We start from the raw sequence: 12,395 nt of genomic DNA, 5'->3' as shown, positions 1-12,395 counted from the left end.
GTTCGAGAGGTTTTTTTATTTGAATGAGAGGGATGGAATTTTCAAATTACTCAGCATGGATAGAATTTTAAGAATTTTGCATGTGAAGAGGATTTAAAGAAACCTTATTATGAAAGCCTGCTGTGCATTTGCATGAAGAGGTGAGGGTGTATGGGTTATCAGTTGCCATGTAACAAGTTGCTCCTGGTTGTGGCTTTACAGTCTTACTGCAAATCCGAGGGTAGCCTGGTGGGGTCTTTTCTCTAGGTCTCTCCCAGGACTGTGCAAGGTTTTAGTTAAGGCTGGGTTTTCCCTCAAAGGCTATGCCAGGGAAGGAAGTGTTCAGTTGCCATTAGGATTCACTGCTCCTTGCCACATGCGCCAACACAAAGCAGGTGACAACACGAGAGTGGTCATCTTCAGGGTAAGCAGACAAAGGAGCCAGAGTGGAAGACCCAAGATGTCCGCCTTCTGTCACCTCCTCATGGAAGCAACATCTCAGCCCTTTTGCTTCTCCCTTTTATTGAGACAGCATTTCTTTGTAGCTTTGGAGCCTGTCCTGGAACTAACTTTGTAGACCACCTGGCTCTGCCTCCCAAGTGCTGGGATTAAAGGCGTGCGCCACCGCCACCCGTCCCTTTTATTGAATGGGTCCCCAGGGAGGAGATGAGCCAGGGGCATGAGTGCCAAGAGTGCAGATATCACTGAGATGCATCTAAGAAACTTCCAGCATGGGTAAAGAGAAGGCGCCAATGCCCAGTTCTTAAAAGGAGGCGTTTGTGGAGGCAGCATTGGAATGTATGTGGAAGAACAGACTGGTCTCCCCCTGTGTGTGACCTGGTACCCAGGTTACATGTGGTACCCAGCCCCCATGCCACCCTGCTGAGCGTATGTGGGCTTCCTTCCCATTGTCACAGAGCTGGGGCTGGCTGAGCAGGCAGGCTTTCATCTTCAAAGGCTTATTTGCTTCTGTAAAAATTGTTGCCATTTGGTAGGTCTGCTGGGCCTCAGACGTGGAAACTCTTCATTTGTCAACCGTGACTTCTACTTGTTAGGAGAAGCAGGGGTCGTGAAGTTGACTTGTCCTTTCCTTCTTAGTTTAGACCCTAAAATAAATAACAACTAGACAAAGGTTTTACTAGTCATTGCTGCTGCTTAGAAAAGGAGGGGGGGTGAGGGCGGGGGCTGGAGAGATGGCTCCATGGTTAAGAGCACTAGCTGCTCCTCTAGAGGATCCGGATTCAATTCCCCACACCCACATGACAGCTCACAACTGTTTGTAACTCCAGTTCTAAGGGATCACATAACTTCAAACCAATCCACATTAAATACATTTTTTGAAAGGGAGGGTCACATCACTTAAACTCTGCGCCCCCGCCCCCCCCCCCATTGGCTTACTATTCTGGCTTGCAGAAACTCATTGAATTGATGGAGTTTGAGCTATTTAAATGCAGTTTTACTGTCAGAATGGTGGTCAGAATCCTAATTCTACTCAGAAAGACAGCCTCTAAGCAGGTACAAAGCGAGCCTGTGAGTCTCCAGAGACTCTTGGTCTTAAAATAAATGGGCTGTACATCATTATCATTATTATGGATAAGGAACATTTTGCAAATGTGAATGAGTGATTACGATTATGGAGCTGTTAGGCACAGGGGCTTAATGAGGGGATGCCCTTGATTTTTAACAGGTGCAGGTAATTTTAATTACCCATGACAAAGTCGAGCTGAATAAGAACACCCAGGAGGACACCGAAGAATGGCTGTAGCCTGTGGACCCTTTTTTTTTTTTTTTTCAGATTTATCTAATTTATTTTATGTGTATGGGTATTGCCTGTGTGTATATTTGTGCACACATGCCTGCCCGGTGCCCTCAGTTCAGAAGAAGGCATCAGATCCTGGGAACTAATTGTAGTTGTGAGCTGCCTTGTGGGTGCTGGGTCCTCTGCAAGAGCAGCAAATGCTCTCAACCACTGGGCCATTTCTCCAACCCTTCCACCCCACCCTGAGGGTTTTCGTTAATTAGTGTTTGAGCTGTTTCTGGAGGCAAAGAGAAAGGAATTTGAATGACTAGGGACAAATCTCTTAAATCCAAAGAACATTTTGATGTTAAAAAAAACATTTTTTTTGAGGGCTGGGGAGATGGCTCAGTTGGTAAAATGTTTGAAAGCAGGAGGACCCAAGTTCCATCCCTGAACCCATGACAAAAGCCAGATATGCTAGTGTGTCCTTGTGCTCCCAGGACAGGCGTTCACTGGTCAGCAGCTACCCTGGTCAAATCAGTGAGCCCCAGGTTTGGTGAGAGATCTTGTCTCAGAAAAAATAAGGTGGGGAGGAAATTTGACCTCTGGAATCCGTACACATTTGTACATAAACATATACTTATGCATGCCGCCCCGGCCAAAAGATAAAGGAAAGGGGGTGGAAAGGGGAAAGAGAAAGCTGGCCTTTGGAATGTGTGGTCCTGCCCCATCGCTCACCTAATCTCTCTGTGCATGCAGAAGGAGGCTGTGGCCTGGTGGCCCCTGAGGTGACCCATCCAATGTAAATGATGGTGCAATAGAGATTTTCACAACAGGGCAATTAAGGTTGACACCCATAGGATGTTTATTTGGTGACACTGGGAATTTAGAAATTCTGTGGAGCCCCAGGGGCTTCTGGGACTGAGGAAAAGTCACAGCTTTTAGCTTGGCAAACATGGTTCCCTAAAGCATAATTCTTACTGAAAATGCAGTAAACCTGCCCAGAGAAGCAAGGATGGTCCTTCTCCTGGGGCTGGTCCCCTTTCTGGTGTATCCACCTGCCTGACACCTGTCCACTTGAGACGACTTCACCTGGGCCTTCATGGGACAGTCTTGGGTCTCTGGGTCCCTGTGCAGGCCTCTCCTTCTGGTATTTCCTTCATTGCTGTGTGGACTTCTAAGCAAATGCACCTACCACATTTGCCCTGAGGTGCTGTGTGGAAACAAGCTGTGGCTTTGCGTCCCTCAGAACTGAAAGGAGAGACCTACTTACAAACAACAACAAAAAAAGTTTATTCATTTTTGTGTGTGTATAGGTGTATCATGTGGAGGTCAGAGGACAACCTGTGGGAGGGAGTTGGTTCTTTTCTTCCACCAGATGGGTCCTAGGGAATCACACTTAAGCCATCAGTCTTGGAGGTGATGGCCTTTACCCATTGAATCCTGTCATCATTCAAGATATACGTAATTGACGAGACCTACCTACCTCAAACCCCACAAAGAGGGCTTGCCGCGTCCCAACCCCTAACTCCTCTGAATCCTGCCTGTTTGCCTCTTAATGAAGCAAGGTGTCAAGTTTTCCACAGTGTGTTTTTCCAGAAAGCCAGAGACCTGGAAGTTTCCGTAAAGGAACATTGGTTATTTGCGCAACTTTTCTTGTTTCTTCATAAACCTGTCATTCTGGAGCCCACCTTGGCTTTGAAGGCCAGTCCTGCAAACTCTTCTTACTTGTTTATGGCTTCATGGCCCTTGGCCACCACACCCCAGAATGCCTTGGAATGACTTGTGTATGGGGCCATCCTAGGGAGAAGGAAAAACAAAAAATCACTTGGGAACTGTGGGCTGGAGGGATGGTTCTGTGGCTAAGACCATGTGCTGCTCTTCCCAAGAATCCGGATTCAATGCCTGGCACCCAAAGGTCTGGTGTGCCTTTGGCCTCTGAGGGCACCAACACTTACATGCACATGTCTTTCCCACATAATACACATTGATTAAAATAAAAAATTATTAAGTACTTTTAAAAAGGGGAGGCAGATGGATCTCTGTGAGTTCGAGGCCAGCCTGGTTTACAGAGTGAGTTCCAGGACAGCCAAGGACAGCTAAAGCTACACAGAGAAAGAAACCTTGTCTTGAAGGGAAAAACAAAAACAAAAATCAACCCCAACCCCCCAAAAAGGACCAAGACTAATTTCAGTGTAGAAATATTTGGCATTCTGCACTTAGTCTTACCATTTAATTAGAGACTTACTGGATAGCCGAGACTGGTGTCAAACTTTCTGCGTAATCCAGGCTGTCGCTGAACTCATCTTCCTGCCTCTACCTCCTAGTGCTAGGGAATAGGCATGCACCGCCACGTGCATCTCTATGTTTTTTAGTATGGGCAGTTGGTACTGAAGTTAAGCTTGGCCAGAAGCATGGTTCGTGTTCATTCATTTTCTCTGTCTCTCTCTGTCTCTCTCTGTCTCTCTGTCTCTCTCTCTGTCTCTCTCTCTGTCTCTCTGTCTCTCTCTGTATTCTTCCAACTCTGCCACCTCTCTGGATTATGAGACTTAAAAGAATATCTATAATACCATATTGCTTAACCATTTTTATTATCTCCAAAACTTTTTTGTTACTCCAGATAAAATCTCTGCACTCATTAAGAAATCACCCTCCCCCGGTACTTGAGATCCTCAAGTCTATTTTAATTTTTTTTTTTTTGTCTATGAATTTGCCTATTCTTAGAACCTCATGTAAATGGAATCACAGGGTGTTTGCCTTTTATGCCCAGCTTATTTTACATGATATAATATGTTCAGGATTCATCTATGTTATAGTATGAGTCAAAACGTAATTCATGTTTATGGTTGATTCCTCTTGCATCAAATGGATGTACCTACCACCTTTTGTGATCATTTCAGTGCATCTGCCTGAGTCCTTGCTTTCATCTCTCTGGGGTGGATACTTAGTGGACTCGCTGGACAGTTCTTTGTTTAGCTTTTGAAGGTCAGCATTGTTAAAGAGCTGAGTTCACAAGGTGTTAGATGGCCCCGTGGCCGCCCACTTTGTTAGCGCTGTCAGGTAACAGGCTGTGGAGTTGGGCACCCTTGCATTTTGCAGTGTACGTCACACGTCCTCTGCAGAGATTCAGGGGTTGTTGGCTGGGTAGAGTGAAGAGATTCTGTTTCCACTAGTGGTGTGGTACAGGGCTGATGGTGCAGTCCTGCTTTCTGGACAGCCCCCTGCAAAGCAAACCGCTACCCATCAATGCCGGTTTAAGCATTAACGAGTGTTTGCCTTCATTTCTGGGTGATGACAAGCAGCCCCGAGTACCATTCCCTCCACATATATGAGCCCTGTGCACAATTACATTAAGAAGGAACGGCTTGACATCCCTAAGAGCCTTCTGGGAATGTACTTGAGTTGGAATAGTGAGATTCCACACATCTTAACAGTAGTGGGTGTATTTGTAGACCACCTTTCTGAAGCCCAGGCTTTAGTGATTGCTGTTTTCTGGGAAGTCACAGGGGCATCTGTTGTCACATGGACACCTCTTCCGAGCTGGCACAGGGTACAGCTTTTGGATGTTTATTCCACTTGTTAGTGAACACCTGGGTATTTGGAAATCTTTGAATATTTTGTTTTGCAATGAGGAAGCCAAACATCCAGGTGACAGTTGGGGCCTTTGACCTTTGACCCTGGTGATATGTTTGATTCTGCATTGATGTTAAGTAAGTCTTCACCCCCTATACCACCTGGACACAGCTGAAGCCTTCACAGGCACTTAGAGAGGTTGGCGATAGCAGGAAGAGTCTGGGAAAACAAACCAAACCAAGCCAACTGTCTGCACCACCGTCTCTCTTCACATTGGTGGGGTGTGGACCGCTTGTGCAGTCTGTTTTCATGCTCCACGTTAACTGCTCAGGGGCTTAGCGTCAGTCTGCTTTGTTTCAATACTGAAATGTTATTTCAAGAAAGACCTTGGTGAACATAGTTTTAGAGCTCTGCTCGCCAGTTCTGTTTCTTGGCAGCTGGAAAATAAGGATGAATTCCACACAAATTTGGCTTTGGGCAGGAATGAAAATAAAGTTCCAGGAATGCTGCCTGATGCAGGGCTCCTCCTGTCCCTGGCCTTCTGTTCTCGGTCAGCTAGGGAGATCCAGATGGGGACATTCTCCAGAGCAGGATCTAGGACCCAGCAGAAGGCTGAGGAGCCCTTCTCTTTCAGTTTGTGTGTGTGTGTGTGTGTGTGTGTGTGTGTGTGTGTGTGTGTGTGTGTGCTCCTGTGTGTGCACACACGTGTTTGGAGGCTGGAGTTGGCCATCAAGTGCCTTCCTTAGTCACTTTCTCTTATTTTGTGAGAACCTTGAACTTGCTGATTGGCTAGACTGGTTATTTTGTGCAGACAGGATACCCAGATGTAGCATTAACAGGGTTAAACAACAACAAAAAAATGTCATTAATTTTAATGGGTGCCACCAAATTATTCCTCAGACTGGTTCCTCTGGCTTTATGTTTCAGTTTCCCATTTGTCTCTGTATTCCCTTATATTCACTCACCAAGTTCGAGAGTGACACTGATCTTCCTAATTTTTGTTAATCAGCTGGTGAACAAGTGTCTCATTATTGTTTTAATTTGCATTCCCTTGATTGCTAATGAGGTTGAACAGTTTTTCAGATTTTGGGGGTGGGGGGAGGTATTTATATTCCCTGTTCTCTGAAAGCAAAAACAATGTATATGCATTTGACCCAAATGACAAAATACTTGTGGCCCTGCACATCTGAGATGCTGAGAAGAGCACACTGAAGGGCAAGGTGCTGTTCACATGCTCGCTGCAAGGGTACCCTCTTCAGGTCACGTAGATGCTTGGTGTGCAAACACTGATTTAATACGTTTCTGATCTCGGTGTGTCATTTCTTACAGAATTGCTGTTGGGGTTGTTTGGCTTGCTGTTAAGCAACCACTAACTAACAGGAGGCTCTCCTCTATAACAGAAGCATCTACCTCCCACTGTTGGAGGTTTCTAAGAGCATCTGTTTGAAAAACGCCACAGCTTTAAAATTTGGGTTTGATGGTGTGTCAAGGAATTCAGTTGGAAGCAGTGGTGTCAGAAAGAAAATATGAACAGCACTGCACATGGGGGACTATTGATTGAGTAACAAGGTTCTAGGAGGGTGGAGATACCTACTTTGGTCTATGTGCTTCTTACTGTAATAGCATGCTAACTTATTGATATTTGTAGTATGTCTCCAAGAAATGAATATTCAGGGCTCTTAGAATGCCAAAGACCCAAGGAAACACCTAACAGACCATGTGCTTTGCAAGAGAGGTGGGGTAGTGGTGGTATCCAGAAAGGCAGCCGCCAGGCTGTGCTGCCCCGAGCCAAGATCTGATGTCTTGGACAGCCAACGTCACCTCCCTTAACAGTTCAGGGGCAAATCCATTTGGAATATGCCATGTGCCAGAGTCTGAATCCAGGCACAAGAAAGACATTGACAGTTTGGATGGGGTCCAGAGTGAGGCGCTGCCATGATTAAAGGCTTACAGGCATGACATTTGAGCGGGGGCTCAAAGAACTGGATATTTACAGCAGGGCTCAAGGCTGGATTATGAGGCTTGGTGACTCTGGAGCCTGTGGCTGCATCCCTGAATTACCCTCCATGTGGCTTGCAAGGATAGAGCCATTTCTGATATTCCTGAGATCCTGGGATGCAGAGGGTCTGCCTTGAGTTCTGGTTACTTCCTCCCCGTCTTCCAGAGTTGTCAGCTTCAGGTAGCACCCTGGGACAGGAATTAGATTGGTTCCTGTAAGACCGTGGAATTTCGCGTGTGTTTCCCCCATAAGGACAGTGATACTGTGTGGGATAGGGAACTTCTCCCTGTGAGGAAGCCACCTCTCTTCCTCTCAGGCTGTCTTGCAGGTCCTGCAAGGAGACTGACGAGTCTTGTGAAGAGCACAGACTTTCTCTGTTATCAGTCTAAAGCCCCCAGATTCATTCCCTCTCCCCACCTACCTGGCTTGTGAGTTGGTTTTCCTTTGCCACCTTCCTGTGCTGGACTCTGAGGCAACTCCACACCTGTGCAGGGGTTGGGGTCAGTGGCATCTAAGCAAGGTGATGCTTAGCCTCATTCCCAACCCTTTGTTTGTGCTCTTAAGAGGGATCCAGCCCCTTACCTCAGTGGCACCATGTGACACCCTGGTGGGAACGCTGATCTTGGTGTTGAGCTCAGCAGCAGTACGTAGCCCCCCTCTGCAGTAACAGTCATGGAATACTCTTACCCCTGTTCAAAGGTGCATCATGGGACCACTGCCCTGCCCTCTGTTCTTAGAAGGGAGTGGCTATGAGGTGACTCTCCTTACTCTCTAGTTTATGTTCTCGTAAGATGAGAACATTAGAACCTAGTGTGAGCTGACAGGCTCTGGGTGGGACTCACACAATAGGCCCGTTTTATATGCACTTCTTATCTTTGGAAAGTCTCAAGGCACTTACAAACAGATAAGTAATTTGGAGTCCTTGCTCCCATCCCTGGAATTCTGGGAATATACCAGGAACACGTGCCTTTTATTTGTCTCCGAGCAGGAAGGGAAAAGGGCAGACCCATGGTTCCAGTTGGAACTTACTGAAACTTCCACAGACCAGGGGCGCAGAGAAAGAAATAAGAGGCTCTCAGAACAAGCAAAGATCTGACCCAAGGACTTCTTGGGTCATTAAGTTAGCTAAGGCAGAAGGTGTGGCATACAGCTGGTGATCACCAGTGTTGGCTCCAGGTGGTTGGTTCCATGGTGCTCTAGGGACTGCAGGCTTCCATTGGAAGGGTGGCCTTAGTAGTTTGCCTGCCAGTGAGATATGACATTGTGTGGCTTAGTGATTTGGACCTCTTGACCATGTGGGTTCTCCTAATGGAACCTCAAATCCAAGACGGGAGGTGGGGGTGGGGCACACCTTTATGTCCTCCTGGATAGTCCTGTGTTCAGAGTATGCCACTACCTGCCCTGTTCTAGGGAATCCTCTTCTCATTCATCACCATTCTGAATATTAATTGTGAGGGCAGGTTACAATTTCTCCACATTCTCTACTTCTACCCACTTCCGGGGAATTGAACCCAGGCCATGTGGGTGCTGAATATGTTGTGTCCACTCTTAGCCCCAACCAACTTCATTTTAAGTCAAGACAGACAGTATCTGGTACTAGGTTTGTTATAAATGACCACCTTTCCTTTGGCTTTTTCAGGTACGAAACCAGCACTGGAGCCTTATTATGGAGAGTGTGGTCCCGTCGGACAAAGGCAATTACACCTGCCTCGTGGAGAATGAGTACGGGTCCATCAACCACACATACCACCTGGATGTTGTTGGTGAGTTTGCCTCTGGGGCAGTAGGCCACCCCCAACCTATCCTAGCTACTCAATGAAAACCACACAGTGAGGGTATTTTCTCCTCACACTTAGGGAGAATCGGCTTGTCTCTTTTTTGTATCCCTGCGATATCATCTGAGAAGGTTGCGTCTGTCATATGACTGTGTTCTACTTTCTGGGTAGCCAGGTTTTATGGGCTTCAGGGGGATCTTCTTTCATCAGTATGAAAGTATAAAGTAATTAGTATAAATGCGCTATGGTATAAAACATCTCATTCTAGAAGCTAAGATTACTTTGAATAATCTTAGTGTGTGCAAGGGAAACTTTTAATTATGTATATAAGTGTGTGTCTGTGTGTGGCTATGTGCATGTGAGTGCAGGTGCCTGTAGAGGCCAGAAGAGGGCCTTGGATCTCCTGGAGCTAGGTCATAGACAGCTGTGTACCATCCAGTGTGGATACTGAGGATGGAGCCCAGATCCTCTGGAAGAGCAGTATGTGCTCTTAACTGCTGAGCCGCCTGTCCAGCCCTGGAAATTTTTGTTTTTAAAAGAGAGGCAACATTGTTTTAAAAAGGACAACTTACCATTGGCTAAAGAGTAAAGCAAAAGTTAATATAACTGTGCCTGGCTGGAAGAAAAAGCCAGTGTCAGAGATGGTCATTAAATAGTTCAGTATCTATTCCTGGAAGACATTTCTCTGAGCAAAGGGAACCACCTATGTTTGAGAGTTCACAAATATGTTCTTGTCATAGATAAGTACATCATTTTTGTCACCCATCTTAAGGTTACACAGCCTGTAGTTCCCCAAAGGAAACATTTCCTCCCAAGTCTTACTGGTTATCATGAGGTTTTGTGACTAATGAAGAGATTTGATTGGTTGCTACATTAGCTACTTTCTTGTTGCACAAAAGACTCAACAAAAGCAGCTTGCGGAAGGAGCCTTTCATTTGGGCTCACAGCTTGAGTCTGTCTGGTGGCGATGGCGTGGAGTCAGGAACAAGGCATCTCGCTCCTCTTTTTGTGCAGTCCATGTAGTGGGGTACCCACTTGTAGGGTGACTCTTCCCATCTTTATTAACTTAATCTAGAAACTCCTGCATAAACTTGCCCAGAGCTTTGTCTCCTAGGTGATTCCAAGTCCTGCCAACGCTTTGTTGGTAGTCAGTGTTTGCTCACAGACCCCGACTGGAGTCTGTGGCTAGGCTGCCTGCCTCTCTATGTTGCAGGGATGGTGGGTTCAGAGCTCTTCCCTGTAGAAGCTGTCTGTGCTCTGACTTGTCACACAGGTAACAGTTGGCTCCTTTCCTGTCCTTGGTCATTTCTTTGGGTTACTCTTCCATGTGCAGACTTGAGGACTCACCTCAAGAGTTCCCAGGGATCCGTTTTGATTTCTCACTGCCTTTGGTGACTCCACAAATGTGGCCACCCACTTTACTCTGTAAACACGGGACTCTCCTACATCATTTCCTATGAATGGACCTGGATGTTATCTGACTTATGAGAATTTCTGTCCTTTTATAAAATATAAACTATTTAAAGGAGGATTCTGCAGATTCTTGAGCTGCTCAAGAACCATTAAAAACCTTCCTCAAGGTAGGATTAACCAAATTGCATAGTTTTGTTTAGTTGAAGATTTGGGTTAACTAAACGTTAAACAAAAGGTCATATTTGGTTTTTCGATCTGGTTAAGTGAGGTTGCAGTCACGGAACCCTTGCCTTACCAAGCATAGTTTATACAGTCTTTAACTTCCATTTGAGTCTAAGCATTTGAGTGACAAGAGAGGCCTAACGTGAAATTTGATAGGCCATTGTGGAATACTTCCCCACTGACTATCCATAAAAGAGTGTCAGAGCCTTCCTTTATGTCTTAATTTTTATTTACTTCTGTGTTTTTTGAGATGGTCTCATGTAGTCCAGGCTAGGCTTGAACTTGCTGTATAGTTGAGGATGACCTTGAACTCTCCTGTTCCTCCTGTCTCCACCTCCCTAGTGTGGAGACTATAGGGGCTAACCCCCACACATGGCTTGTCTTTCCCACTTTCCCATCCCCAAACACTCAGGACTGAAATCAGGGCCTGCCATGCCTTAGGCAAGTGTTCTATCATTGAGTGATATTCCAGACTTTCTGTTTTTGTTTTGTTTTGTTTTGTTTTGAGACAGGGTTTCCCCGTGTAATAGCCCTGGCTGTCCTAGAAAACTCTCTGTAGACCAGGCTGGCCTCAAACTCAGAGAGATCCGCCTGCCTCTGCCTCTTGAGTACTGGGATTGAAGGTGTGTACCACCATTGTCCAGCTGTTTCCAGACACTCTAAAAATATGTCTATTAAATATTGAGATGAGATCTCATTAAGTTGCCCAGGCTGGCCTTGGCCTTGCTGTGTTACCCAGGCAGGTCAAACTTTTGATCTTCCACCTCAGCATCCTGAGTGGCTCATCTTGTGACCTGCATCATCAGGCCTGCCTCTGGTCCTGTTTCTTATAGAGACATCTGTGGTATGCTAGGCTCAGATATTTTAGTAAACACACACACACAGAGGAGTGACGTGTGAGAGGATTTCTTCTGTCACAAATGGCTCTAAATCCATTCATCAAGGAGCACATGATTTGGGATTGACCTCAGGCTGTGTGGACTGAATCTGACACGAAGTGTTTGCATTAAGAAAAGAAAGTTAGATTTGGAGCTAAAAGTTCTGAATACTTAAGTTTAAAATTAAGTAATTTATTATGGAGGAAAAAAATTGTTCTGTAGGAGTCCTTTGGGATTTTAACCTAGCGCAGGTCTACAAATTATTCATGATTGGGGCCATTCCAAGAACCGAAGAGTCAAGGCAGGGCCGCTGTAGCCCCAGGGTCTTGCTTACAGCAGGTTTTAGCTTGAGTTGTTGTGTTAAACATTCAAAAGCCCCTCGCCCCACCTCCCCCTTTGAGCTCCCTGGCAGCTCATCCCTGTGAAAGCTCTGAAATCTCTCTTAGAGTTTAGGGCTGGGATTTGAATGGGGCTGCTGAATAATGGAATTGGCCTGTCTAATGTTAATCCCCTGGCAATCAGTCTTGCTGAAAAGAGCGTATGATTCAGTGGTGTGATGTGGAGGGAGCATGGAGTGTATGGAGTAATGCAGAGAGAGGCCTGATTATGTCACAAGTTTGGGAGATCGCCCAGCTCAACCCGGGCCAATAATGACACAATGCTGGTTGGGAATATCCATTAAAGCACAGCTCCAGTGATTTTTTTTTTCTCTAAGCCTTGAACCTTCTTTATAAATAGAAGTCAAAAGTCAGTGGACTAGAAGACATTTTCACTAAAGATGGAGGTGTGAAATACTTTTTTTTCCCCCTGAAAACCCC

The 12,395-nt window shown here is 45.8% G+C and overlaps 1 protein-coding gene across 8 annotated transcripts in view; it reads left to right on the top strand.

The window, feature by feature from the left end:
* Fgfr2 (fibroblast growth factor receptor 2) overlaps positions 1-12,395 on the top strand; it is a 108,677-nt gene that overhangs the window by 40,480 nt on the left and 55,802 nt on the right. For all 8 annotated transcript variants that reach the window (XM_036195062.1, XM_036195052.1, XM_036195044.1 and 5 more), the window contains one exon: positions 8,929-9,052. In XM_036195062.1, coding sequence (XP_036050955.1) covers positions 8,929-9,052 — 124 coding nt within the window. The remainder of the gene's footprint in view (positions 1-8,928; positions 9,053-12,395) is intronic.

Source organism: Onychomys torridus, chromosome 1 (assembly GCF_903995425.1).
Source record: "Onychomys torridus chromosome 1, mOncTor1.1, whole genome shotgun sequence".
Lineage (NCBI taxonomy): Eukaryota > Metazoa > Chordata > Mammalia > Rodentia > Cricetidae > Onychomys > Onychomys torridus.
The sequence above is the reverse complement of the archived record's forward strand: the minus strand, read 5'-3'. Positions and strand labels throughout refer to the sequence as shown.